This window comes from Indicator indicator, chromosome 21 (assembly GCF_027791375.1).
Source record: "Indicator indicator isolate 239-I01 chromosome 21, UM_Iind_1.1, whole genome shotgun sequence".
Classification (NCBI taxonomy): domain Eukaryota; kingdom Metazoa; phylum Chordata; class Aves; order Piciformes; family Indicatoridae; genus Indicator; species Indicator indicator.
In genome coordinates, this window is record NC_072030.1 from 7,140,651 (window position 1) to 7,167,868 (window position 27,218).

Genomic DNA, 27,218 nt, shown 5'->3' on the forward strand with positions numbered 1-27,218 from the left:
AAGTCAAACTGCTCACATCTATTAAAAGACAAGACATGTGAAGCAAATCTCATTTCAGTTTAGCACAGAAGCATTTATTTAGAAACAAAAGTATACGTGCACACAGGAAATCTAATTTGAAATTAAGTGAAATTTTAGTTCACACAGGCCAAGCAAGAATAGAGCAGTTATGGTTATGTATGGACAAGGAGTAGATAATTAGTCTTAGTCAATCAATGGTCGTACCTGACTCTGCATGGCACATCTGTCTGGAATTGATATGACCTTAATCTCTAAGTGTGGGCCAATCTGACTGCTAGTGTGATTTAGAATCTAAACTGTTCTGAGCCACATTTACACACTCAAAGTGGAACTGAGGAATGCTGCAACTCCACACTCCCTAGTGTGATTAACCGGCACATCTAGCATAAATGTGACATCCAAGTACATAGCAAGAGATGGCTAATGATATGCTCTTTTTTTAGACCCTCTGCTCTAATAAAAGCTCTGGCTATGAAGATCTGAAATTTGAAGTACTTTCCAGAAAAGACATTTATACCTACATGAAAATTATGAGAAAAAGTCAAAATAATTTGATTTCAAAATACTTGAAAGCAACCACAAATATGTTCAAGTTTTGCCCTCCAGAAATGGCAAATAAGAATGGCAACCATGATTTACTTTAGGGGAAGAACAAAAGGAGGGAAACCACAGCCTGTGCTTCAAGGTTCATGCTGACAGCTAAGGAGCTGAGGGAGCAATGGAAGTGAGGTCAAAAGTTCTGAAAAGCATACAGATGTCTTTAACAGCTCTGGGCTTACATAACAGATAGTAGCAGCTTGTCTAATCAAGAAAAATCTGACCTGATACTCTTCTTTCAGTGCAGTTAATTCACTTTCCATTCTAGCATTCGTTTGGGTTATTCGCTGAAGCAGCTCCTGCACACACTGTAGAGAGCTGAGAATTTCCTTATTAATACAAAGGGGAATATACTGAATAACACTTGTTTCCTGAAATGTGAATATTAGCTAATTCATGAATTTTAGTTAACATATTTATTTTATGTTCTGCAAGTGTTAGCAAAGTCATGTGTAGAAAAATATACTCTAATATCAATAGTGGGGAAGGGTTTGGAGGAAGAAATTGGAACAACTCCATGTTTTCCTGGCCTTTTGCCTTGGAGAAGATAACATCATCAGAACTTATTAAAACTTTACTCTTTTTCAGAGGATGTTCTTAAAATGAACAATCCAGTGATACTTTCAACACACTTCAGTGCAAATCTGAATAAAATATACCAAATCAAATCCCACTGCAAGTTCAATTAATGTAACAGAAGAATTTTATGGTAACCATATTATGGTTCTGGAAAATATGGAATATCCCACAGAAATTATATGACAGGTAAATAACTACTTCCATTAATGGATCACCCTTATGTGAAATTATTCTGTATCTCCTAAATTAAATCCTAAGAGATGTGAACTATCACACATTAGATTTGTATCACACTGTGTGGTGCCTTGATCTTAATTTATCTTTAGTTCAATTTTACATCTAGAAAACAGAACCACAGAGAATTGGAATAGTTTGTCCGGTGTCATCTGACAAGTCAGTAGCAGAGTTGGCCATGTCTTTTAAATCTAGTAGTTTTCACTCAGGTAGACAAGGTTCCTTCTCTGCATACAGTTCAGTGTAAATCAGCTATAATTTAGATAATATATCTTGCTTCACCAAGAACCACTGAAGCCAATGTCTGCACTTAATCCAGATGGTGGATTTGTAGGGCTGTAGTACAGAAATCTAGGTCTTATAACCCAAGTTCCCTAAGAAAGTGGACTTCATTTCTCCATTAGAGCCCTCCCTAGATTTATATCAAAACCCTTGATATGTTAAAACCAACCAACCAACCCCTGGCAATTTACACAGAACAAAATGGAGAAACAAAAGAGAGTCCCTCTCAAATAATACAGACCAAACATGCATATGAATTATGCTATCTCCATATAAATGTTTTTAGTGCATTGTGGGCTGAGGGAGTAATGAGGCCTGAGTATTCTCTCTTTTTTTTCCCTGTGTTTATTGGCAAGTTTTTTTAAAAAGCACACTCAAAAGGCTTCTACAAATTGGAAGAGTTGGATTGGCCTTCAATGAGTGCTCAGTGAAACTGCAAGCAAGTTACTGGATTTGTCCCTCCCTGAGAACAAGTATGTTATACTTGTCTGACATGTTTAGTTTACAGAACTGCAGAATGAAAAGTCTGCAACTGTTTCATAAACAAAAGCCACCTCTTCCCTTTTTATGTTTAATATTCTACAAGGCAGTGTATTGTACTGGTTTTACAGTTTTGCTGTGTTTGATATGTGAACTCCATGTACCTTGGTCTGAATATCAGTATTTGCTCTAAAATATACCTGAGTTTGCAACAGAAGATATTCTTAACTCTGTTCAGCTATGTATAGGTGCAGTTTAATATTCTAAATGTATCTATTCTGTATGAATGGAACATCATTTCCTTTATATATGATTGACACATCTTTCCAATTTTTAACTGGCATTACAGTAAACTGTTGGCAACCAGAAAGCAGAAGAGCAAGCTTGTTATGCAAATCTTGTCGCTTATGTCTGCTGAGCTGATATGTAAACAACTATTTTATGGGCAGATCAAATTTCTCCTACCTGAATTCAAAGACAAAAGTTAAGGCTTGGAATAAAGTGAAAAATAATGGACTTTGTTCTAGTAATATACCTAAAAACGGAGCAGTAAGATCCTATTTATGTTAGTATTGCAATATTTCTGATGAGTAAACGAGTGAATTTAAATATTTTTAAGAGCTTAGTCTAATAATTGAGGAAACTTAAATATGAAATATAGCACATATATTCCTAAGTGATTTTGAAATAGCAAATTTGTATTAACAACTCACCAGCTTTTCTTCTTTAATGTGAGTGTTTTCTTCTTGAACTTTTTTAGTAACTGCCGTCTCCTTAAAAAAAAAAAAAAAGGCATAAAGACCAGTAAAAGACATTCTAAATTGCTGTCCATTTCTTCAGTAATATTGTATTGATGTGATATTGTGAATCATCATGAGGCTATTTATAGAAATGGAATTATTTATTTTTTTAACTACACAATTCTATTCATAACATAGTTACTTCCCTAGAAAAGGTCGTTCTGGAAACAGGTTTATTATATTGTTTATGCATCAGAGAGATCATTGCCATGAGGTTTGCTGAACAAAGAACAGAAAACATTCACTAAAATTTTTACTTGTTTAAATTCCAAAATACCATTCTGATTTTTTGTTGCAGTTCTTGAAACTGTTTTTCCTTTGCTGCAAGATTGATGTTTTCTTCTCCCACCCTGTACTGAGATGTGACCTTGGACCTTATCAAGTCTGTAGTTACTTTCTTCAGTTCCTTAACACAGGAAACACATATAAATAGTTCATCTAGTATAGGCATTGCAATTCAAAGCAAAGACAAATCTTTTAAACTATCCCAAGTCCTGCCCTACTTTTAAATAGTGTATAGAAACAACAGAATAAATTAGAGGCACTGAAATTCGTAAGACTGACTTGCTAAACTTTAACCTTTGTTAAAATGTAAAGGTTTGTTGTTTTTTTTTTCCCAGAGTTAAAATGTTATTGTGCTAATTTTACTGTTTGATGTATTTATGATACTTAAGCATTTCATTATTTTATCTTCCAAGAAGTATACTAGAGATGGACACTGATTTGGTATTGGTAAAACCTCCTAGGCCAAGATATACAACAGGAATAAAGTACCTACTGTTACTACTGTGCATGTTCCTGGGAATCAAGAGGAAGAAAGGAACAACAGCAACTATCTGGTAAAAACAGGAACTGGCTATAAATTTGGAGGATCTTTGCTTTTCCTGAAACATTAATTACTTAATCTCAGGAGAATGCTAAATTAATTTTATATTAGAGGCTTCTACAACATAATTTTTCATCTAAAATATGCCTTTGATTTTATAGTCTTTATAATCTTTTAAATATCCTGCTCTCTTTTTTTTTTTTTTTTTTGCTATCTGTTTCCTAACCAGTTTATTCCAAGCTTCGAGTGCAGCAAATAAACAGCAAATGCTTTGATCTCATTAAATTACAACTTATAGTTCCTGGAGTCATAAATATTGTGCCCCGTTCTCCCCCCACCCCTCCCATTCTGGTACAAGGTAGTCTGTTTAATATCGCTCTCTCCTTGAGCACCCTGACGTTTACTCAGACGAATAGCAGAGGTTATGAATGCTGTTCACAGATAGTATCAAGAATTCTTCATGATGCCATAGTGGTGAACCAAGCGTTCAGAATGGTAATAGTTTTATCTAACAACTAAGTTTGGTCTGTTTAACTTTTCTTCACAAAACTGGAATTCCATCTTATCACAGACCAATGGTTTAACTGTTCTGGACAAAATCATACAACAGTACAAAAGAAAAAGGAAAGATTATGTTGCAGCTGAAATTCACAAAGCTTTACAGAAAATACAAGTGTAGGTACTACTTTAAATATTTTTTCCCTAGAGGCCTTATTTCTTCTATATTTAGTCATAAATAAATCTATAATGATCTAGTAAGTACTAAGTGTAACTGAAGAATCAATTACAGAACCCAAAGACAGCAATGCTCTAGTGTTGTGATATTCTGTAAACTACTAAGGCTTCTGCCATCTTTTGCCATCAAAACATGTATCAGTTCCACTGTTTTTACTAAAAGGCTCTGTAATGAAATATGCAAGTAGAATTCCTACATTTAAGTGACAGAAGGTGCAAGCAGTTTTAACTCCGTAAAAATGAAAAGGTTAACTATACCAGTCTGTACAGAGAACTGGAATAATATTACACAGAGCACAACTGCAAGGCTGTGTGCCACACAAGCAGGTGCAAAAGCCTGCTATGAACCTCATACTACCTATCTTCCTAAACTCAGAATTTATGTCCAGAAGAATATTCCTGCTTATTTTGTCACAGGGGAAGAACAAGTCACACTAAGTAAATCATGATCTTGGGGTAAAAATGATGACTAGATTTTCTTCTTTGTATATATAGCAGATGGATGTGTCTTTCTCATAATAGCTTTCTCTCACTAATAAGATCACCAGCAGTATTCAAAATCTTATAAATTAAACTGAATCTGGAAATTAATTTTATCAGTTTTGGGAGAATACTAAGAACAATAAGGCTTTAAACTCATTCTTTTGATGTGTGGCTCACTGTCAACACTTACAGACATTGTTTCAGAAGCACTTAAAGGCAGCATTAAATCAAGAGTGTAACAAAAGAAACACACAAAGACAAAACAAACCCTAAAGTAGTCCCACTCCTTCCTTTTGCTACTTGATCTAAGCTAAAGCTTCCTCGGTTTTTTGTTTGTAAAATGCAGTTCTGATCAATACAAAACTGTCATTCAACTTTTCCTCAAGGCCACACAAATACACATGCCAGCATGGAGAGGTAGTATGGGGCTTGAAAAGCAGCCAGCATGGGCAGTAGTAACCACTCCTAAGACAGTGCTGATACTTACACAAACATTAACTGAATCCAAAATTCCAACTACACCTTTTTGCTCTTCCCAGATTAGTACAACTCTCTTGTAATCTTTCAGGCCTTGAGCAGCATAGATGGTTTTTAAGCAGGAGAGTTAAAGAACCTTTCTCTTGGCCAGATTTCAGTGCATTTTCATAATGGTTGAGAAGAATTCTACCACATTGAATGTCTAAATGTTCAAATCCTTAAATAAATGTTACTGAAAAGGAAATTATGCCACAGTCCATTTAGGAACTGGATGCGTAAGCAGGCAATGTCAAAAGGAAATTATAACCTCTCTATATAATATTCCTCTCCACAAATCCCAGAAGAGTAAACCTGGGCAGAATGAACCTCAGTTTAACCCAGGTTTACTGTTGTACGTATTTAACACCCTACCACATACTTGCAATTTCATTAAAATTGCAGATTAGTTTATTTTTATCCATAAATTTGAATAGCATTCACTAACTTCATATTCCCATTAAGAACAAACGTGTGAGATCATCGTGGCCTGAGTCAAAGTAATGGCTGTGATAAGAGCTGACAGCCAAATTAAGATTTCTGTACTATGGATACTTGTTCCCACTCCAGCACTGAGGCTACAGGCGAAAGAAGTTTGAACCCACAAGTTGTCAGAGCTGTTAGAGGCCAGTCAAGTCTCCATGGCAGATAAAAACAGCTTTATTAGTTGTCCCAACTTGTGCTGCTGCTATCATGACTTCTTTCAGCTATGCAGCAAGTGAAAACAGCCTAGTAATCCCTCTTCCAAACTCTTCTAATCATCAAAGTTTTCTCACTGCTTTGTATCTCTTGGAGGTCCCTTCAGCTCTGTAGCAGATGCATCTCCCAACAAGGGAAACACTTGACAGCTTTAAGACCACTATTGCAATGGTTAGGCTAAATACAAGGTAACCACAGCGAAATTAAACTAGCTCAGCTCACTTCTTACCCGGTTCAGGCACTTTTTTGCTATTCTTTTGCAGAGTGACCCAAAAAGGAGTCCATAACCCTTCACAAACAGAAGTTATGCTGAGCTAACGGGGGTCATTACAGATTCAGTGCATAAATGCACTCTCTCACTACATAACTTTCCAGAAACATCTTACAAGCAAATTCTCGAAATGGGGAACACTGAAAAAGGGCTTTATTTTTGGGGTGTTTTACTACACCTTTTAAACTCTGTTTTCCCAGTATTACTGCATTTTGAGGAAAAAAGCATTTCTTTCTATTATATACAACTTTTATTTCTAAAACTGTACTTACAAAGAAACCTCCACTTTTGTTGTTTCTATTGTTTTTGCAAAATAAGGCATTGCCAGAGCAAAGTGCTCTAGCATAATGATTATTAAAATGCTAAGAAATTAAATTCCAGTTCAGTTTTCCACCTTCATTCAGAACAGGATGGTCAAATACTAAACAATCAATAAGAAAATCAGAAATAACTGCAATAGAGGCATTTCCTGGTGAACTAAGGAAGCCAGATTAAGTTTCAGTTGGCCCCTTCTGCTTATCTAACAGTATTTTATTTAAATTCATCACCTATGACCCTAAGAATCAAGAGTACAGCTGAAAAAAGATGGATCAAGCAATGCTTGATTACTAGAGTACATAAATCACTATCAGTTTATCTTGTACACCTCTGTTACTCATGAATTTCACTATGTAAAATTTTCTTAAACATTATTCTTTACTTACCTCTCAAATTACTTACCCTCAGAGAATTCTAAGTAATGAATTATTCTTGGTTTCTTAACCAAAAGCAACAAACATAATTTACTGTGATGCTTAAAAATTTCTCAAACGCCTTGATTTTGATATTTACAGTATCTTACAATAAGAATATGCTCAATTTTAGATTAATGTCCCTCTTTCTGTCACATACTAATTATTTATCCTCTTTTTTTAAAGGAATTGTATAGATGAAGTAGACCAAATAAACACTAGACCAATTGTCCTCAGACTTTCATGGCTATGATATTTGCATTCTAACAAACATGGCTTTTCCAGAGTGGAAAGTTATCACCACTGACAACTTCCAATATTTTTCTGTTGCTCTTCCATCCATCAAATATTTCAGATAAATACACACAGTTTTTACATATCATATATAACCCCCCATATAAGCTGGATTAGGTAACTAAATAAACGCTTCTAAATGCCATAAACCCTACATTATTTAGAAATTAATTTCAGAATTTTGGAGAAAGCCTTCTGCTTTAGTTTTACTGTGTTTCTCAGTCTGCTTTGTCATGGTAGGAGTTCTGAAATCATTGAGATCAGTCACTTCAAAGTTTCATCTTTTTTGACACTGAATTTGCCAATTCATTTTCTAGTATGTAACTAAACAAATCTAGATTGAACCCTTGTTTAATCTATACCATGGCTAGAATATCTTCATGTTACAAAAATTAACTAAAGCACTAAAGAAGGTACGAATGAAACAAGTCATAGTCCCTTCTCCTCATTTACAAGTTATGCTCTCCCTTGCCCCTGTTTGTTTTGCAAGAAATTTGCAAACTTTGCAAAAATTCCATGGTAGTCCAAAGCATTCTTCTGAAAGCTGAAGATAAACGTTAGGCCAAGAAGCCCAGAACAATCGCACATTTGTTCCCTGCCTAAAATCCTCAGAGAAACAAACCATGAAGAGCAACGTGGAATAGAAAGTTAAGGAGATATAGGAAATATGTCATATGGAAAGATACAGAGTTTACAGGACAATTTGGATTTCAGAGGATGCCTTTGCTATTCTCCTGTCAGCATTTAAACAGTTCAAAGAGAAAAGAGAACTTCATTCTTCCCATTATTAGATATGATCAAGAGTGAAACTCAAACACATACCTGGCAAATAATAGTTTCTGAAGAGATGAGGGCAGAAAAGAGCTTAACAACCAGACAACTTCTTTGTCCATTGTACCACTATTAGCTAATGTCCCAGTTTGCCTGTCATAAAACTTTCCCATTTCTGATGCTGATTTAGTTAATGTTTTCTAACATATGGTCAAGCTACCAGCTTGCTTCTATGGCAACTATGTTCTCTCTAACTAAACCAAAAACACCACTGCAACCTTTCTGTATCAGATGAGAGAAGAAATGACAACAGAGCATGGAAAGAAGAGAGGTTGTTAATAATTAACAAGAAACAAGTAGGATGATGTAGAGGTAAACAAAAAAATCCCAAGTTATGGAAACTATTCAGAGCTGTTCCAATTTCAGCTGGCATTCATCTGAAGCACCTCTGCAAAGGAGCATAAGAAAAACGTAGCTATGAGTCATAGTACGAAGAACAGTTCTGCTCATAGCCCACTATTTCTATTAATGCTACAGCAGCTTGTAGAAGTCTGAGAGAATCCCATTTATACATTCAGAAATGCATATTATACTTACTTCCTTCAAATTACTTATTTCAGTCTCTTGTCTTTTATTCACTGATGTTAGTTTCTTATTGAGCTGTATCGCTTCCTGGACTTTATTAAAAATAAGTTAAAACATGTTAATAAAAGCTTTCATATTTGAATATTTGATTTATAACTGCAATGTATGTGTAACTACTTCTCCCTTTCCTTAAAAAATAACACTTCATTTTATTTATGTCTTGTGTCTGTGTTTACATGGATGAAATCCACAGGCACACAAAACAATACACAAGTCCATATTCTACTCAAACACTGTGATGTTTGTATATAAATTTACCACTTTGCTGTCAGAAACACAGATTTGTCAACTTTGTCAAATTGATAGGTACTAAACTTCATTTAAATGAGATATTTTTATTACATGAAGTCATCAGCTTTATTATTTTACAGAGTAAAATTACGTATTTATATAAAAGTATATGGAATAAGATTTGTGGTTTAGTAGTTTCACAAATAATTTTGTTGTTTCAACACATAAATAAAAATAAGGTACCGATTTATAGAGACAGAATCTGTGTAACAATGATAACTGCATAAAATTATTCATACCAGGAACTCGATCCAAATTAAGCTTGCTTGTTTGTTTTGAAAGGGGTGGGCCTGCTGCTAGGTTATTTTGAACTCAAATCAATATAATTAACTATGTGGTCACGCACACACAACTGTAGTAGTGCATCAGCAAAAAGCAGAAGAGCTACATGGCCTGTATAACCTGCTGCATAGCCTGGCACTGAAGATGCTGAGATACAGTAATTACCAGCTGTAATATTTGCTGCTTGGCATGGAGTAGCTGCTCTTTCTCTGAATCGTCAGGTGCCTTCATGTTGTCAAAACACAGCAAAAACTGGAGGACATTGTAGACATACATACCACTGTGCTCTAGTTTTCCATGAATGCCTTTCACGACTCCAAACTGAGATGCAATAGTAGCATAACACCTCTCAACTTCATTCAGTTTCTTCTGATGCTCCTCTTTCGCTGTTAAATGCATCTGTAATTTTTGATCCTGTTAGAAACGTTAAGGGTCCACTTAATGATATGAACTGACATGTATACATCATCTCTCCAAATGCTTTTTAACATATTAGCATAAATGCAAAATCATTTTCAGAGTATCTCAGTTGTCTGTATCATATCTAATGACCAGTTCCAAATAGCACCTCACTCCAGAGAATTTCACCTCTGTGTTAGATAATCAGAAAAGCACTGTGATGTATTTTTATGTTGTCCCTTATAGTTAAGGGAACTTCCAGATAAATGTCTGCAGAACTATATTAACTGTTCCCAAATCTTGATTGTGTAGTTTAACCATGTTACTTAATCTGTATCTGAAGGGGTGATTGAAAATACATGCCACTGATTTTTTTTAAAGTTATTTGTTATCTTTTCTTTCATATACACTAAGGGTTTTTTGTGTCCTTCTTTATACTGCATTTTTGTTAATAACTTTGTAGGTACCATTTAGTCAATTTTAAAAATAATTTTCTCTAAAGAGAGTGGGTTAAATTAAATCCTCAGAAAAGACATCCATCTATTTAGACATCTAATCTATTTCTAATCTGCAGTAGAACAACACAGCAATTTAAATGAATTGGGACAAATTCATTCCTGTGTGTAAATTCAAGTTATACAAGGATGAATCTGGCCCAGTCTGTTTGGCTTCTGTAAGGCTCCATTTCCATACAGTAACAAATGCAATACATGTCCAAGCATCAGAGGATAATAAAAGCTGATAGTAATCAAAAGAAATGACCAACATAAGGCTAGCAAAACAGGATATACAATACAAATTTCTCATGTTTTATAAGGTATGAAATTAAACACACTAAAGCAAATGGAAAAGCATAATGGAAGCACTGGTAAAGGAATACCAGCACTTACAGAATCACTTGCAAGGAATGAAGGTTGTGAATGCTCATATACCTCTTTTTCATAATCATAAGTAAACTGTTGAAGAACTGTGCTTAACTGTTGCTAGGATATTAATTTTATAACAAAAACAAGAGAAAGGAAAAATTATATTTGTTCTGTCATCCTGAGAGCCTGATGAACAGGAAGGCATTGCTAATCTGAGACTTGAACAGCCTGTGGCAAGACCTTTCATTTTTACAAGGATTTTTCTTAGTGTTCTCCCAATTTCTTTCTTAAGTCAGCAAGACAGTGTTAGTTCCTTTTCCTCTCTAGAAAAGTGGAAATACACTTTGTTTGTTATTTCCAAGGGCTCCTTCTAGTAGGAAGAGGAATTGGGCCACTACATCCTCAGGAGTTTTACTAAGAGCTTACCGCTTTTCTAAAATTGATTTTTGATGGCAAGACGCTCTCCAGGCTTAGTGCACAGTAAAATAAATGCCTGAATATATGACTCTTCTGCTGACAGGAAAAAGACCTTAAAAGATTCTTCCATAGAAGACAATCAAGAAACACCAAGAGACACTGCAGGGTAGGGAGGGTATGACCCTGGAGTTGAAGTAGGACCCACAGAATCTTGGTTCTTCTTCCTAATGTCTGATACTGCAAGAACAGGAATTATTGCCCTACTCTCCACCACTAATAAAGATAAGCTGGGATGGGGAGTGGAATTGATTGTGGCCATATGGTTTGTTGAAGCACAATGATTTCTTGGTGGAACTAGACCAGAGAAATAGCTCAGGGTCAGGTAGGTGACTGGAGGAAGACAAAGAAGGAATTGCTCATATCTCAAAGATATTCTGGAAATTGAGTCACTAGTTAGAGTTACTCAGTGAAGCAGAAGGTGGCAATTGGGAGGTGAAAGTGTCAGAGAAACAAAGGAGATGTAATGGTATGGAGACCTAAGGCAAGTTCATGTGAAAAGTATGCAAAGAGCTGCCAATTCTAAATCTTCCAAATAGAATTTTTTTTCCCACAATACATCCTTCAATTCCCACCAATATTTTTTTTTTTAATTTATACTGTACCACTTCCATCTCACTTACTTCTAAATAATGTGGTATAATTACAGGCAAACGCCTAAAAAATGTGGAAAGGAATTGAAATTAACATTCCTATATTGGGTTACTAAGAATAAACCAACTTTTAAAATTACATTTTAAAAATATTTTACAGGAATTCATTTTTCATTCATTTCACAACTACTTTTGTATTAGAAAACTAAATGTCAGCAGGGAAGCTCTCAGGAAATGCCTATTATGTTAAAATATCCCTGAGACATTTTGCCCTGTGCCAAGTAGCACTCACGTAAGCAGTTCCCGGGCACAGATCAGGAATTTATCTGCTGCAAATGATGTGGGTTATTTGGATGCAGCTTCCCTCTTTTTGGAAGAGTAGTAGAGTTTAATAAAGCTAGAGTTTAATGAAGCTGCATGTGACTGCAGGTTCCCTAAATTGTCTCACAAACATTTGGTTTACAAATACAGAGTCATCAAGAGAAACCAGTCATTCACAGAGGTAGTCACCCCACATACTTTACCCATTAACACTGATGCACTGATTCACTATCCTGTAGGCAGTGATGCTTTGATGCCTCCCCACTGACTACACACAGAACTTGCACTCCAAATTTGCTCTTCTGAACTGCACACAAGAGTTGGTCCCCAAACAAGCAGTTCTTGGTTGTTCAGTTGTTTGTTCTTGTTTTGTTTGTATATATTTTACATATTTTAGCACCATGATATATATATTTAAGCTTTAGATACTGCAAAAGACAACTCTAAATGCTGACTCATACATGCCCAGGATCAGACAATGCAAGTCAACATGGGAACACATAGACAGATGCTACCTTCAGAGAGTTCTAGCATTCTGCATTGTATCAGCTCCTGGGAAATTAATGAAGGCAAAAACCAAGACATGACCAAGACCATTTTCCTACTTTATTTCAATGTCAAGAAAAAGAATACAATATAGAACCTGCTCTCAGAGGCATATTCTAGCAAGACAACTAGCAATCATCCTGTAGCCTCCTGACTGCGTAGATGCTACCATCCATATGCAGTGAGGTGCAGTGACAACACTGTACACAATAATCAACGCTTATTGTGGAAACAAAGGAAAGATGGAAGAAAGAAATCCTTTATTTCTTTGTTTCTATAAAGTCTTTCAATATCAGACAAAACCTTCCACAATTTCAGAACTCTTGCTTGTATTAATTCTAGCAAGCCTACAATTTTCACATGAAATAAAATGGATAACATATTTAAACAAGGTGTATATGCAGAATATTAACATTGTATATACTAGACTGAAAGAAGAGAATTAAAGAAACAAAACCAGAATAAAATGCTACATCAGTAATGCAAGCTCAATCCCCAGCACACACAAAAGCTGCTTTGCTGACTGGCAGGCTTTGTAAGGTGCCAGATATAAACTAACCAGCACATCTGCTTACTTTCAAAACACTAACCAGGGCATCATCTAATCTGTCTTTAAAAAACTTAGAATTGAAGTAGAAGTCAGTCTCAGATAAACAAATGGTTTGGAATTTCATCCATTTCACATTTAAACATTTTGCCATTTGTGATAACTGACTAAGAGAGCCTACATGGGCTACTACAGCTTTGATCCCTAGAACATGCTATTTATTTCAGTGCAACTATCCAGGAAGTAAAGTTGGTAGAATTTGGCATGGTCTAAAACTGTATTAGCCTGCTACTGCATAAGGCTGTAGGAAAGAATTCACTGCTGCTTATCTTCTGGGTTTTTGTATTCATCATTTCATATCAGACCACCTTCTGTAAATATGGCCAAGTCGTATGTGTCATGTTTAGTGCTACATGCAAAAGAGGATTTCTAATAGCTTCTCATCCCCAGCTCAACAGCATTTTTAATAGCCATACTCTGTATCGAAGTCACAGTACCCCAGTGTTTTCAATATTAATATTTATTATTTGGTTTGAATATTTATTCAAATAGCCAATTATTGAAAGTTTGTAAGAAAGGAAGATATTTCTGTAAGCAGCACAGATACATTTCCAGCTTACAGAAAAGGTGTTGTGAACCAAATTTTCACAGTTGTTTAGAAGACTGAGTTTGCAAGTTACAAAATAAAGGTATTATATGAAATGAGCTGATGTAAGTTCATTAATTTTGCATATTTTAAAACATGTTTTTAGATCAGATGTATTTTAAGAATAAATACAAGTTAAAAGTGAAGTAAGACAAAACATTTTATGTTGCCTTTGATCTTTAACTTGTAGCCTTATCTCCCAGGTCAGAGGGCACATTATTCAATTTCAACATATTTTGTGTAAAACCACTGTAGCGTTGAAGATGACTTTCAGTACAAATGTCATGGTACTTAAAGCTAAACTGGACCCTAGTTTTTTGAGCTTCTTAATTAAAATCACAGTTTGTAATGGTCTGACAATATTATCTTTATTCTTTCCAGTTGAGCAGCAGCAGAATTTTCACAGCATTTATTCAATCAAGCTTAGCAGTGTTTCTACAGCTCACTCTTTCACTTCCTAAAACAGACAACAGAGTTCAGAGTGACTATGCTGTCACTCTGTATAAATTTATTTTCTGTGTCAAAGGGAGTAAGCTGGGCTGGCTGAAATCTAAACTGCTCAGGGGAACTGATGTTAAGAAGTAATCCTGAGAAGAGGAATGAGAAAGAAAGCAGAAAAACATCAGCAGTTTTTAAAAATAAAATTAAGACCTGCTTGGAATTTCTATTACTTTGAGATGAATATTCCAGCTATTACAAGTAGAAAAACAATATAATTACATTATTAAAATAACAGTCTATGAAATAATAATTTAAAAAATCTTTATAAAAAGATCAAATGTACCGATTATACTTTAATGCAGGGGGAGAAAATTCCACATGCTAACCAGCAGCTTTCGCACTGCAAAGACCACTACCATGTCTGAAAGTTTTTCAGATTCAAAGCTGACATCACCTATTTTGGTTATTTTCAATGACTATCATACATCATTTAAGTAGCCGAGTTAGGGTTTTTTGCACTATACTCTAAACAGTCATTATTATTTAAAGCTTGTTTGTTTGTTTGTATTAATTTCTTACCATTTCATTCAGTTTCTTTTGTAAAGTGTATTTTGAAATCTGTAAAATGAAAGAAGTATTCATTAAATTGTAGTTAGAGTTTTTCCAACAACAACCTGCATATTTAGGTATTCTACTGTTTCATTCCTTTTTAAAACAAACCAGGTATGTCCCTATGCCTTCCTTTATTTCACATAACTAAATCACTGCCACACCCGCTCCAACACCATGTAACAATATAAATACAATACAGAAATAACACCAAGCAGTAAGTTCTGTGTGCATTGTGGGTTTTACAGGCAGTGGAAAGCCATGAATTAAGTGGTAAATACAGACACTTCCTTGTGAAACAAACAGAACTAATAAAGACCACCAGTACTGCTGTGAGTTGGAGGTCTAGTGTGAATACTTGTTTCTGTTTAGGAGTCTAAAACCAGGGTTTCCAGACAGGTAAGAACACAATAGGAATAGAAAGAAAGGGGGAAACTCTGGAAATGCAAAGAAATCACATTTCAATGCTATTTGGACTTTGATTCTGCAGATCTTCTGAAGGAAAAGAATTTTAGCTGGAAGGCTAACTTTAATTAGTCTTGACACTGAAGATTAGAAGAGAAACTCAATGATAGACAGTGAGGTGCACATGTACTAGAAAGATTAAATTAGAAAGCCCTAAAGACTCCATCATGAAAACCCAAACTATTTTCTTACCAGCAAAAAAATATAAAACCAAACCACTTCCATATCAAGCAACATTATTTAACAAAAATAATAGTTTACCTGTAATGCTTTTAATGTTTCTTTCAGTCCGTCAATTTCTTTTTCTTTTGTTTCTACAGCAAGTTGGTATTTTCCCTTTCAACAAAAGCTGTACTTCAGGGTTTGTGCAGAATAAATGCATTTATAGCAAGAATTTATCAACAGGAATGTTACAAAACTAAAGCATCAGTCCACTATGGCAGAACAATTCATTGGTGAAAACAGGTGAAAATCCTGCTAAATAATCTAAAAATGTACATATCTATTGCTTTAAAAAGAAAAGTGAAAACATGATAGTATATTTTCACCATTTATGACTAGTTAGGAAGTTTTAAGATTTTCTGTTTTGAGAGACACAAGCCTGACACAGGCAGAATTAGTAAATTCCTTTGGTTTAGAATTGAGATACTAAATAACAAAGAAAGTATGAGGTAAATCAATTTTCTAATCTGCTGTAGCAAGGCCTTCACAGAAACAACTTCCTCAGATTTTCCTATCTGCAAAGATGAAACTGAAAATCCTACTTCAGTTTGCTTCAGGTTCCTTAGGAAACTGGCTCAGGTAAATCAATAAAAGCTCTACCAAAATCTGGTTTTACTAAAGCAATTCAAATTGTTGTTCTCCAACTGATACTTAGCATAAGAGGATTTTAAAGTGACATTTCACAAGTAATGTTCTCTAGGGCATAAACAACCAACCAAACAAAAGTAACAAATCTCATAAGGAAATTTCTTTTGCAAAGGCCAGAGCAAGAAAAATAATTTAATTGTGGCATACTTAGTTTATACTTAAAGCACATTTGCTAAGTTTTGTGACATTATGATTTCCTTATGTGCTCTGATTTTGTAACACAGGATACCTTTTCTTCTTCCATGGCAAACATCCTTGCTTGCAACTGGATTGTCAGTGTCATGAAAGAAAAAGAAACAAACAAACAAAATCCAAGCTACAACACATCAATACAGCACTGGGGATTGATTTTATTTGTGCAACTTGACAAGATAATTCAATGGTATTACCCTGCATAGTGTACTTCCTGGGTTTTTTTCTTTAACTATAATAACTATAGAGTCACAAGCACTAAGCCTGGAAATCTCAAATTAATTTTTAAAGAAAGAAAGCTTAACTGCTTGCCATTTTCTTCTTTGTGCGATATGACTGCGATGGAGCATTAGTGATAAATTTCTCATCACCACATGCAAAAGTTTCAGTTCCTATGACTGTTCTCTGCAAGGTCTTTCAGCACTCATTTGTTGATTATAGATTATGGAGAAAGAAACCCACAACCCCAGTTTCAAAGACTGAGACACACATTCAAATGTTGAACAGATTAAGTTATGTGGCAGATCTTTCACCATCGTTTATGAACCTAACCTAAGCAGAGGACATGCTATCTTAGAGTGAGGTGGGAAAAAAAACCACAACACACATAGGAATCAAAAAAAAAAAAACCAAACACCAGATTAAAAGAAGCATTATCTTCCCTAGGAATTTTTCAAAACTGAAAAAATCCCAGGAAGAGTGGCTTACTGGGAAGAATTGTCAAAATACATGCATTACACTGTGTCTGGAAGAAAGAAAAAAAAGACCTGATTTCTTTGAGATATGTATTTTAGCACTTTATAAGCAACAGAAAAGTATTTTAATACTAACTGATAACTTGCTATTGCGCCACTATACTTTAAAATCTCATTGTCAAAACTAAAGGCCTTATTTTCCTACCTGTTTTTTAAAAGCTGCCATAGTTTCCTTGTTTTGTTGGTACAATGTGTCTGTCTGATGCTGCAGAGTTTCCTGCCCATGCAAATTAACAATAGTGCAGTTTAAATACTGTCTTACAGCAAGCTATATATACATTTCACCAAAAAAAACCCCCACTGATTCCTGGTTGAATATCTTTAGAAAGACATGGCTGGCTAGAAACAAAACCTGGAGGCTAAAAAAAGATATTTGTTAACTGGCAATCATTCTTTAGTGGCAGTTTCTCTTTAATTTCTAATAGGTAACAATTCTCACTTCTGGAATTCCCACCTCTAATCTGGAATTCAGATTAATTGCTGCTGGACTTCTATAAGCAGCTCTTACCTACCCTATCAGCCTGCAGAAACAATCCAACACCTGCTGCCATCTTAAGATAGCATCTTGACAGCTCCAGGTAGTTAAAAATAGAATTTTAATTTTAGTCTCCATGAAAACAAATAAAATCCTATTCAAACATAAAAATTTCTTATTCTGTTTCAGTTACTTTTTAGTCATTTAAGAAACTACCATGAGAGAACTGAAAGGAGGGTAGGAAGGACTAAGAGCAAGATGATAGTGTAAAATATAGGCTGAATCAGAGAAATGTTGACTGAAAGTGTATCCCTGAAAGTAAAAACAAAACAAAGCCCACAAAAAACTACAACAACAAAACAACCACCCCAAAAAGCAACAGAATCTTTTTTACACCAGGGGAACCTGTCTACTTACTACTACTACTGAGGTCACTATGATTCTGCATTCAGAAACCATCAGGTCACAAATCCAATTTAAATGTCATACTTCACATTTTTGTCTTAGTGGAATGTCCAGAATGAAAACTCATATTATCTTCTTCCTTTGAAGTTCCAGAGCATTATATGTATTCACATGAAGTTCCTAAAATCTACAACTCATTGTTCACATTAGGCTTGCCATGTGGCGATGTTAAATGCAAAGTGCAGGAAAAAAAAGCAATTTCACCTAGTAAGTCCCATCTTTTTATTAATGGTAAATTAAATTGTTGTTGAGGCTGCAGAATGAAGGGAAATCATCCCTTTTGAACCCAGATTATTAAGAACTGCAATGCTAAGTTAAGAAAAGCAAAGAAGGGTTACAAACTGAAAGCACTGTTGCTTTTACAAAGACAAAAAGTTTCCTGTTTCTGTGTGCACATATATATCTTTCAGAAAAAAAAAAAAAAAGGAAAAGACACATAGTTAGGATTATTAATTTAAGATGGTTAGGATGAACTCCAAGATTAAATAGTCTTCCTTTACTACTAAGATGTTAAATATTCCAAGATCAAGGATAGAGCTGAAATTATTGTTTTTTCTGTGATCGTAAAATATACAGAGTGAAGCCTTTTATCTTGTGACCTAGTGACAGGGGTCATAGGTTTGATTGTATTAGAGAAGGGAATGGATTTCCTATGAAAGCATAACCTCAGCAGCCCTAACCCTAAAAAGAACGTTAGACTTATTTTACTGAAAACTTCATTCTGAGTGTTTAAAAACAGACAAACCACTTTTGAGTATGTCTAACATAAGTTTCTGTTTAAAATATTTTTTTAAATGTCACCTGCAGAACACTGCAAGTGAAGTTGTTTGTACAACTGCACTGTTACTTGCACTTGCCAAAGCCAAGCGTTCTACAGAGAAGCTGCTGCATATCTTCCCCCACACTGATGTGTCAACATGCCTCATATTAAGTCAAATGTCATTGCTTCAATATTCACATCCCTTTTGACTGAAGATTTCCAGTCACACCAACTCTTATGATGGCATTCTTCTGTTAATCAGATTTCTAGGCTGGACACAAGACAAATCGACATAAAAGACATAGGAAGTTCATGGCTAAACAATAAACTACTGACTTCCAACATTCTACTATCAGAAATGACAACAGCCTTAAAAAGGAGAACTGTTACCAAATCACAAACCATATTAGTATCACATTAAAATCAAATCCTAGCAATTAAAACACTAAAATTATGTAGGAATGTTACCTTCTGCCATTCAAGCTCCTGTTTCTCAACAACAATTTTACTTATTTGATCTTCATAATTAATCTCTGTTTCCTAGTTAAAAAACAAACAAACAAACAAATTTATATAGGAGTACCTGCAAATCAAACTCTGGTAAGTTGCGTATTCACACCCTTCTTCCTTTATTCCTTTACAGTCCAGTATGTACAACAGAATGTGCCTGCATGCAGCACAGCACAATAGAAAACCAGAGCTCTCTGGATGTGGCAAAATAGCAGATGAGTTCTAACTGCTTTGGTCAGAAAGTTTGCAGAATGAGTGACTTAGATTGAAATGCATAGAAGATTAGAAGCTAGGATTATAGTACTTTCCATTATCAGGTACAGTTCCCTCTTCATACATGTTCTCTTCTGCATCCTACAAGAAAAATCAGACCTAAAGGGAATCAACCAGACTTTGCAGTTGAAACACTACTGAATGTTCTGATGAACTATGACAAAATACTGTGATGAAGACAACTTCAGTAAGCTGCAATAAGTGTTTCAAGAATCAAATGCTAGCCAATGATACAGATAATCATGGTTAATGACTCAGAATCTTTGGGAGATCATAATCATTCAACTCAAAGCATTTGAACCTTTACTCTTTTCAACATCTCCTAAGACAAGTGAAAAGTTTGTGTCTGCAATTACTTCTATTATGGAAAAAGTGAAACATTTATCAAACGGTTCTGTGCCAAAAACCCTCCTGACCTACCAGATGAAAGAAGTTAAAGAGAAATCATGGATAAGCAGCATACTTTTTTTGATACAATGAGCTACCAGAAAATCTAAGAATATTATTAAAAAGTTTCCTTCACAATCCAGAAGATGTACAAGTAAGAGAAAGGTGTACCTCATCTTCTGTTCTTGATGAAGCATTTTGTCAAGAATCAAACTACTACTGTGATAATAAATGAGACTTACCTGTTGGTAATCACAGTTGCTACTTTTATGAGCCTTCCTTTACAAACACTCAAAAAAGGAAGAACAACAGGTTTGTCTATGAAACAGCCATGACCTCTTACAAGAGCAGTATTTAGGCTTTTGATGCATAAACAATTCATTGCTCTTCTGTTATTGTAAACAGTTACAATAATTAATACCTTTTAAAGACCTAGAGAGCTACACTAATGTGTTGCTCTGAGCTTCAAAAGACTAATTTCCTGCCTTTCCCCTGCACATTGTGGATCACTTTGACGGTAAGATTGACTTCATTGTGAGGAATTTGTTCACTAGTAACACGTATTGAGGTCTTGTGTTGGATGCTCAAAAAAGGTCTAAACTTACTGTGTGAGGTAAAAGATTACTCCCAATACTTGAACTGCATGAGGTAAAAGATTACTGCCAATACTTGAACTGTGTTCTGTAAACTGCTGTATTTTTATGTGCACTCTTCATATTGGTTTTAAGTAAAAGTTCTACCAACTTGCATTACCCTGAATGACTACACTTACCATGAGGGAAAAAAAAAACCACCACCACAACACCCCCCCCCCCCCCCAAAAAAAAAAAAACAACCAGAAAAAAAACCCACACCACAAAAAACAATGTCTGAATGAAGTAAGACATTTTCTGAAACAGTGAAAGAGCAAAATGAGGTTCTTCCTCCTTCCACAGTGAAGCATACAATACACACAATGAAGAATACAAATGTTTTGGCTGCAAAGAATAACGCATGCTGCATCTTCAAGAAATGCAGTTCTTTCCTAAAACGAATACAAATGGGAATTCCAAGTTTCAATAATTTGTGCATAACTGTTGTACAGATCTTGCAACCTATTCTCACTTAATGTAATGTTTGATCCATAGTCCCACTGTACTATCAACAGAAATAAAACGATAAAATATGTCTAAAGGTGATTTAAAATAGGTTTTTAACATTGACATATTTTATAGGTTTTAGGGTCAAAACTGACTTCCTTGATTAACAGGCAGTTTACAGGCACATGTGTGGATAGAAATAACACACGCTTCTATCCACAGGAGGCTGCTCTGAAGCATTTCAAAACTTGCTTGCCTTACTCATGTCAATTTTACACAGAAAATATTGAACATACATTTAAAATTAAAATTTATCTCACAAAGAACTAAAAAAAAATCTTTAGATTTTGCTTCTCTGGTATATACCAGCAGAATATAAATGGAGAAGAGACCTAAAGATGTCATATGTCTTATAGTAAAAAATAAAAATAAATAAAAATTTAGAGAATTGAAAAGACTATCAATGCTTCTCAGTTTTGCCTTACCAAAGAGCACCTCAGAGCTACAATGAATTCGTTCTCTGATACCAATCTATAGGTACTGAAAGAAAATATATCCCCCTAAGTTCCCTAGAGTGGTAAAAACAAATGAGGTTGACTTACAGCTTCTTATAGAAGCATAGTCTTAAGCAATTTATGTCATTAAGCAACAAATGCTATTAAAATGATATATGATTAACAAAAGCCTTGTTCAAAATTGTAAGAAGTAAGGATTATAAATTCTGACCCTTAAACAGGCCATGTAAATTATTGCTAAACTAATCAAGATGTACTGCAGTAATATTCTTCCTTAACTCCAGAGCGTGTATTTCTATCACTCCTCTGTGCAGGCACTAACATATGTAAGAGCATTTAAGAATTTTGATCCACAATTAAGCAAAGGAAAGGAGGTGGTCAGTTATCCTATGGATCAGATTTAGCTTTGGGGAGTTCAAAAATATGTACCAGTGCAACAGAAGCAACAGCAGATGTAGTTTAGAACCACTTCATGGACAGTAAACCTGCCCACAGAACACTTGAAGTGCCTGCACAATTGAGCCCTAGTATGCTTTTTCATAACATGCTAGCTATTTTTTCAAGCATCTATTTTGAAAATATGCAAATTAACCACATTGATTACTTTATCTCTTCAATTTCCATGCATACAACCGTCTCAGCTTCGCTTTGTAATCTCATCTACTTGGGTGCATTTGTTATGAGTCAAAAGCTCAAAAGTTTAGAGCATTTACTAAACAAACTTCACACTGCAACTAGTATCAGAAATGAAATAGAGCTATGAAGGCAGAGTGGTAACAGGGATAAAAAAACCTTAAGGTATGCACTGTGATTCTAACCTCACTAAAATTTATGGCAAATTTATCAGTAATTTCCATGGTTGTTGGAGATCAACAAGTATATATCCATATTAAAGTCACCATGAAATAAAGGGGAAAGAATGTAACATTTTAATGGAGAACAACAAATACAGACACTATCAACACAAATTCTTTACAAAGAAAATTTCAAACTTATTGAAATACAACAGTTACCAGAATGAAACCAAGCTTTTAGTGTGTATATACATAAAGAAGTAATTTCAGTACAAAACAACAAAATTATTTTATAAATGATAGAACTGTCAGAGTACTTGTAATCAGGCATATATACCATCTCAATTTTGAAATGTCTGTTTTAAACCCTGAGGGCACTGAAAAGGAAATAGTCACAGAAATAAATTTTTGTTCACAAACTTGATTTAAAATTTTACAATTGTTCTAAGAATCAGCACATTAAAGACATTGATAACTGTTAACTCCCACATCTGTACTGAGCACTTTACATTTAACTGATAAATACAATAATAGAAGTTTGAAAACTGCATTAAATTCCATTTTAAGTGAGCCCCTTGAATACAGAAGAGGATAAGAATTGAAGTTAAGTGAACAGCACTCAGGAAAATCTGAAAGCTATCAAAAATATGTATATATGTAACTACTGTTGCAAAAACATACATCATAAATACTTAAACTGAGAATTACAATTACATGATAAAAATGTGAGCTTGCTAACAATTACCAGCCTTATCCATCATTTTTACTTCTTTCAAAGGACATTCATAGTTTACGTATTTTGAGTTGAAAGCTTTTAAGTTTTATGAAGCTTTTATTTTTTTTTTAAGTTCCACCATCTGTTTATTAAGACAAAAACATTTTTATTACAGTTAGGAGAATAATATTGTATATATCTTTGATGAGGTATCAAAACCCCACAAAACCTTAAAAGTGTTCATTTTTTATTAGATGCCTTAGGACTACATGGATTTAAGTGTTTTTATAAAAAAAGACTACCATAACAATAAAAGAGGAGTAATTTGATGGTTTATTTACTCGTTATAACCTTTAGAAAGTGTCAAGCCTTCTTTAAAGTGTTTGCTTCAGGCTGTAGTTTTACAAGATGGGCTGTGGATTGGTCAAGCCCCCTCGATTCTTGACCCTGAACAGATTTAGGAACAGAGTACAGCTGGCTCATGTCCAAGCAGCCAAAACTGCTGCTAGGTACTTTTATTATCTTTTTCGAACTCATAATCTACCTCCTACAAAATTGCACATCCAATTTCTCATGCAGGTCAATCAAACAGTACCCATAGAAACTACTGCTTCTGAATGTTTCATACTATAATGAGAATACCCTTCAAGAACTAAGCAGTCCAGTACAACTTTTAGTAGACCACATGGATATCCTCCTCAAGTTTTGTTCCCAGGATGAATGCTAAAGGGAGAGAAAATATTTATAACAGCTTTATTCTAACTTTAGTTCATGGATACAACATTTTTGGATCTTAATATTTCCATTTCTGGGGTTCTTTTTAGGTCTAGATATAGCACAACCAATATGACCACTATGATCACCACTGGCATGTCTACCAATATTGTAACATTACTAATAACTCAAGTTTAGTTGTTCTGCTTTGCTCCTTCTGACAACTAAGTTTATGGTTTCATCAACTTTCTTCACTTAGTATCTCGAAAAGCAATTCGCCTTTTGGGCCCAAGTGACATTTCCAAATATGAACCTTATTTTCATCTCAATACTGAACTCCACTTGCTCATCTAATTTGTGAAACACTGCTAAACAGGATGAGAGCCCTGCACAGTTATGTCATCTCTGCCATTCTGGAACAGATTAGCTCGGATAGCTACAACGTGCTATATGGTGCTACGATGCCCAGCGCATCACTGCTGGCAGAAAGCAGAAATGCATTTTAGGAACTAAGAGAGAGTAATTAAGGGTAAGCAAAGTTCCTTCATATTCTCCCTCTAAGAAAATCCAAAAAGAGCCCACTGTGCTGTAGAACTTGTATTATAATAGCCAAGGTCATGGCAAAGATAGAAGAACTGAGATAAACTTGAAGTCTATCTGAAAGGAACAGCACATAAATCTCTGCAGCACTAGGGTGAGCCACAGCTGCTGAGAACAGCAATCAGAAAAGTCTCAAGGTGAGGTGTTGTGAGAGCCACATCTTTCAGGATTTGTCTTTTTTATCAAGTAAGTACAAAAGGAGACCTAATTTATATCAAGCCAGAATAAGGCAGAACAGAAGACAAAAAGGGACAGCAACTAGAAAAAAACAGAGGAAAAGAAAGAGGGGCAAAAGCATTAGGGACAGGGAAGGAGCCTACTGTCAACAACAGCAAAATGATAGGACTAGCTAGCCTTTAAAGAGCACTCCTGTCCACAACATGGAACTGATTCCACAAGCCTTAAGACTCCACAATTCCTGTACTGTGAGCACAGGTAGGAAAGTCCCTGGCAAATCAGACAGATTATCCTCAGTTCTGGTAAGTTGCATATACTGATTGACAGCAGGATGGCAACTATCAATAACCAGTCAATATAGCTTCAATTTACAAAATTCAGAGATGTGGGAGTTCCAGGATTCTAAAAGGAAATATTTAAAGAATCCTATATTGAAATATTTATTTGAACATAATAGATGTATTTTTAATAGGTAAAAATTATGCACTTTGCATAAGTTAATGGTCTTTAATGCAACACAGATTTCTTTTATGGGAAAGAAAAATTACCATGTGAGAAAATTTGAGAGGTGGAAAAAGAAGTTGCTTTAAAAAAAAAAGAAAAAGTAGTTTAATTAAAAAGATAAACACTACCAAGTTATACCTATATCACAACTGCCCAAAGAGAAATAAGTAAAATCTATTATTTGTAATTTTTACAAAGAGTATCAAATCTAATAAACTCAAGGCACAAATAACAGACTCCATAGCATTAGCCAGACATTGTAATGTCCCAGTTCAGACCAGAAAGAGCCTCACAGAGTCTTGTTTTCAGGTATGGAAACAGGTCACTGCAACTTATCCTTTGCACCAAAGAAAAATATTAGTAAAATTTAAAAAAAACATTGCCAAGATTTATCTTCTTTGTGTTCAGCTATTTAATACCTACCCTGCTTCAACTGCTACTAAAAACACCCAGATCCCCAGAGGATTAGAACACCCTCGATTTCTTACGTTTACATGCTGTTCTGTCTAAGGACATTATTTTGGATCTAGGGACAAGAAAAAAAATAATTCAATACACAATATATGTGCTTTCTTGCCCTTTTAAACATTGTCCTTAAACTTAATGTCAGTTATCCTATATGCACTGTACTTCAGAGAGCATTAAAGACTTTCAATTTGACCTGCTATACCACAACATTACACTGACAAAATTTATTATATTTATCCCTCAAGAAAAGGATCATCTGTTATAACTTGACAAAATGAACTCAGCTGATTGCAGAGCAAGACTGACAGATTTTTGAATAAAGTGAATGGGATATCCACCACAGAAGGATCACCGGGTTGACTGGCACTTGATGAGTAGAAAAGCTAAACTGGCAAAAAATGGAAGGACATTCAAAGTGAAGAGTATTTTCTCTGGAGTAGGGAAAAGACTAATATCATCTTTTTGTACCTTTTAATTACAAAATTACAAAAAAATTATTCACTATTCCGATGCAATCTCTTATAGAAACACAGTCACTTACTCTTGTAGCACATCAGACGCAAAACAGAAAACAAAATAAAAAAAAAAAAAAACCCAACGATGAAACTCCACAAACATTTGGGCTCTCATCAACTGTATTAGAAGAAATGTTAATAATGTAAATGGAATTCAGCTAACACATCTTAAGGAAATATACAATCTAATTGTTATTTTAAATTCTTAAATCTTTATTTTTTACTAAAAAAATAGACTAGATTAAATGCTACCATTGTTACAAAAGTCTAGGGATCAGATGGTGGTGAGTTTCAGCAATACTGCACAAGGAAAGTATCATCAGGCAGCTGTTTTTCTTGGAATTTTTTTAATGGCAGTCATTTTTATGTTTTTTTAAAGAGAGGATTATAGCATTTAACTTACAGCAAAATAAGCATAAATCAAGCATGTCTACCATATGACTATTTTAAAGGTACTAATACACATATTTTGAATAGGTCAAGTTCATCAAATGCAGAAAGATACTTCAAGTCTTTCTTTCAAAAAATATGACAGTTCTAAAAACACTAAAAGGAAACAAATGTTTATGTACATACAACTGAAAAGTAACCACAGAAAATTATAACTGAAAAAATAACCACCAAAAAATGTAGCTGCCTTCAACAGTGCAGACAATTTTGCCTTAGTACTACAAGATGATTCAATTCATATTTTAAAATACCACACTACCACCCCTGCCAATACTCAATATGCTGTTATTGTAGAATTCTGCCCTAACAGTTTAGCAATTAAAAAATGGTGAAATAAAGAGGATTGGGTCATCACAGTAGCTCTTTGCCCTCTTTGGTAATTTTAAAAGGCACAAGTACACATAAAAAAAGTAAGTCAAAAATCACTGCTTTCCTGGCAAATGGTACGTTAAACTGTGAAAGGAGAAAGACTTATGGACTTGGCAATGATTTTGATTCCCTTTCTCTCCTTTTCATGCCAAAGGCTGCTCCTAAAGAGAAGAGCTACAGTGAAATGCAA

The 27,218-nt window shown here is 34.7% G+C and overlaps 1 protein-coding gene across 1 annotated transcript in view; it reads right to left on the reverse strand.

Moving 5' to 3' along the window:
• CCDC73 (coiled-coil domain containing 73) overlaps positions 1 to 27,218 on the reverse strand; it is a 73,866-nt gene that overhangs the window by 13,178 nt on the left and 33,470 nt on the right. The window contains exons 4-13 of the mRNA XM_054390746.1: positions 19,427 to 19,498; positions 17,404 to 17,475; positions 16,541 to 16,576; positions 15,703 to 15,777; positions 14,947 to 14,985; positions 9,813 to 9,948; positions 8,914 to 8,993; positions 3,271 to 3,399; positions 2,907 to 2,966; positions 843 to 947 (exon numbers count right to left, since the gene is read on the reverse strand). Coding sequence (XP_054246721.1) covers positions 843 to 947; positions 2,907 to 2,966; positions 3,271 to 3,399; positions 8,914 to 8,993; positions 9,813 to 9,948; positions 14,947 to 14,985; positions 15,703 to 15,777; positions 16,541 to 16,576; positions 17,404 to 17,475; positions 19,427 to 19,498 — 804 coding nt within the window. The remainder of the gene's footprint in view (positions 1 to 842; positions 948 to 2,906; positions 2,967 to 3,270; positions 3,400 to 8,913; positions 8,994 to 9,812; positions 9,949 to 14,946; positions 14,986 to 15,702; positions 15,778 to 16,540; positions 16,577 to 17,403; positions 17,476 to 19,426; positions 19,499 to 27,218) is intronic.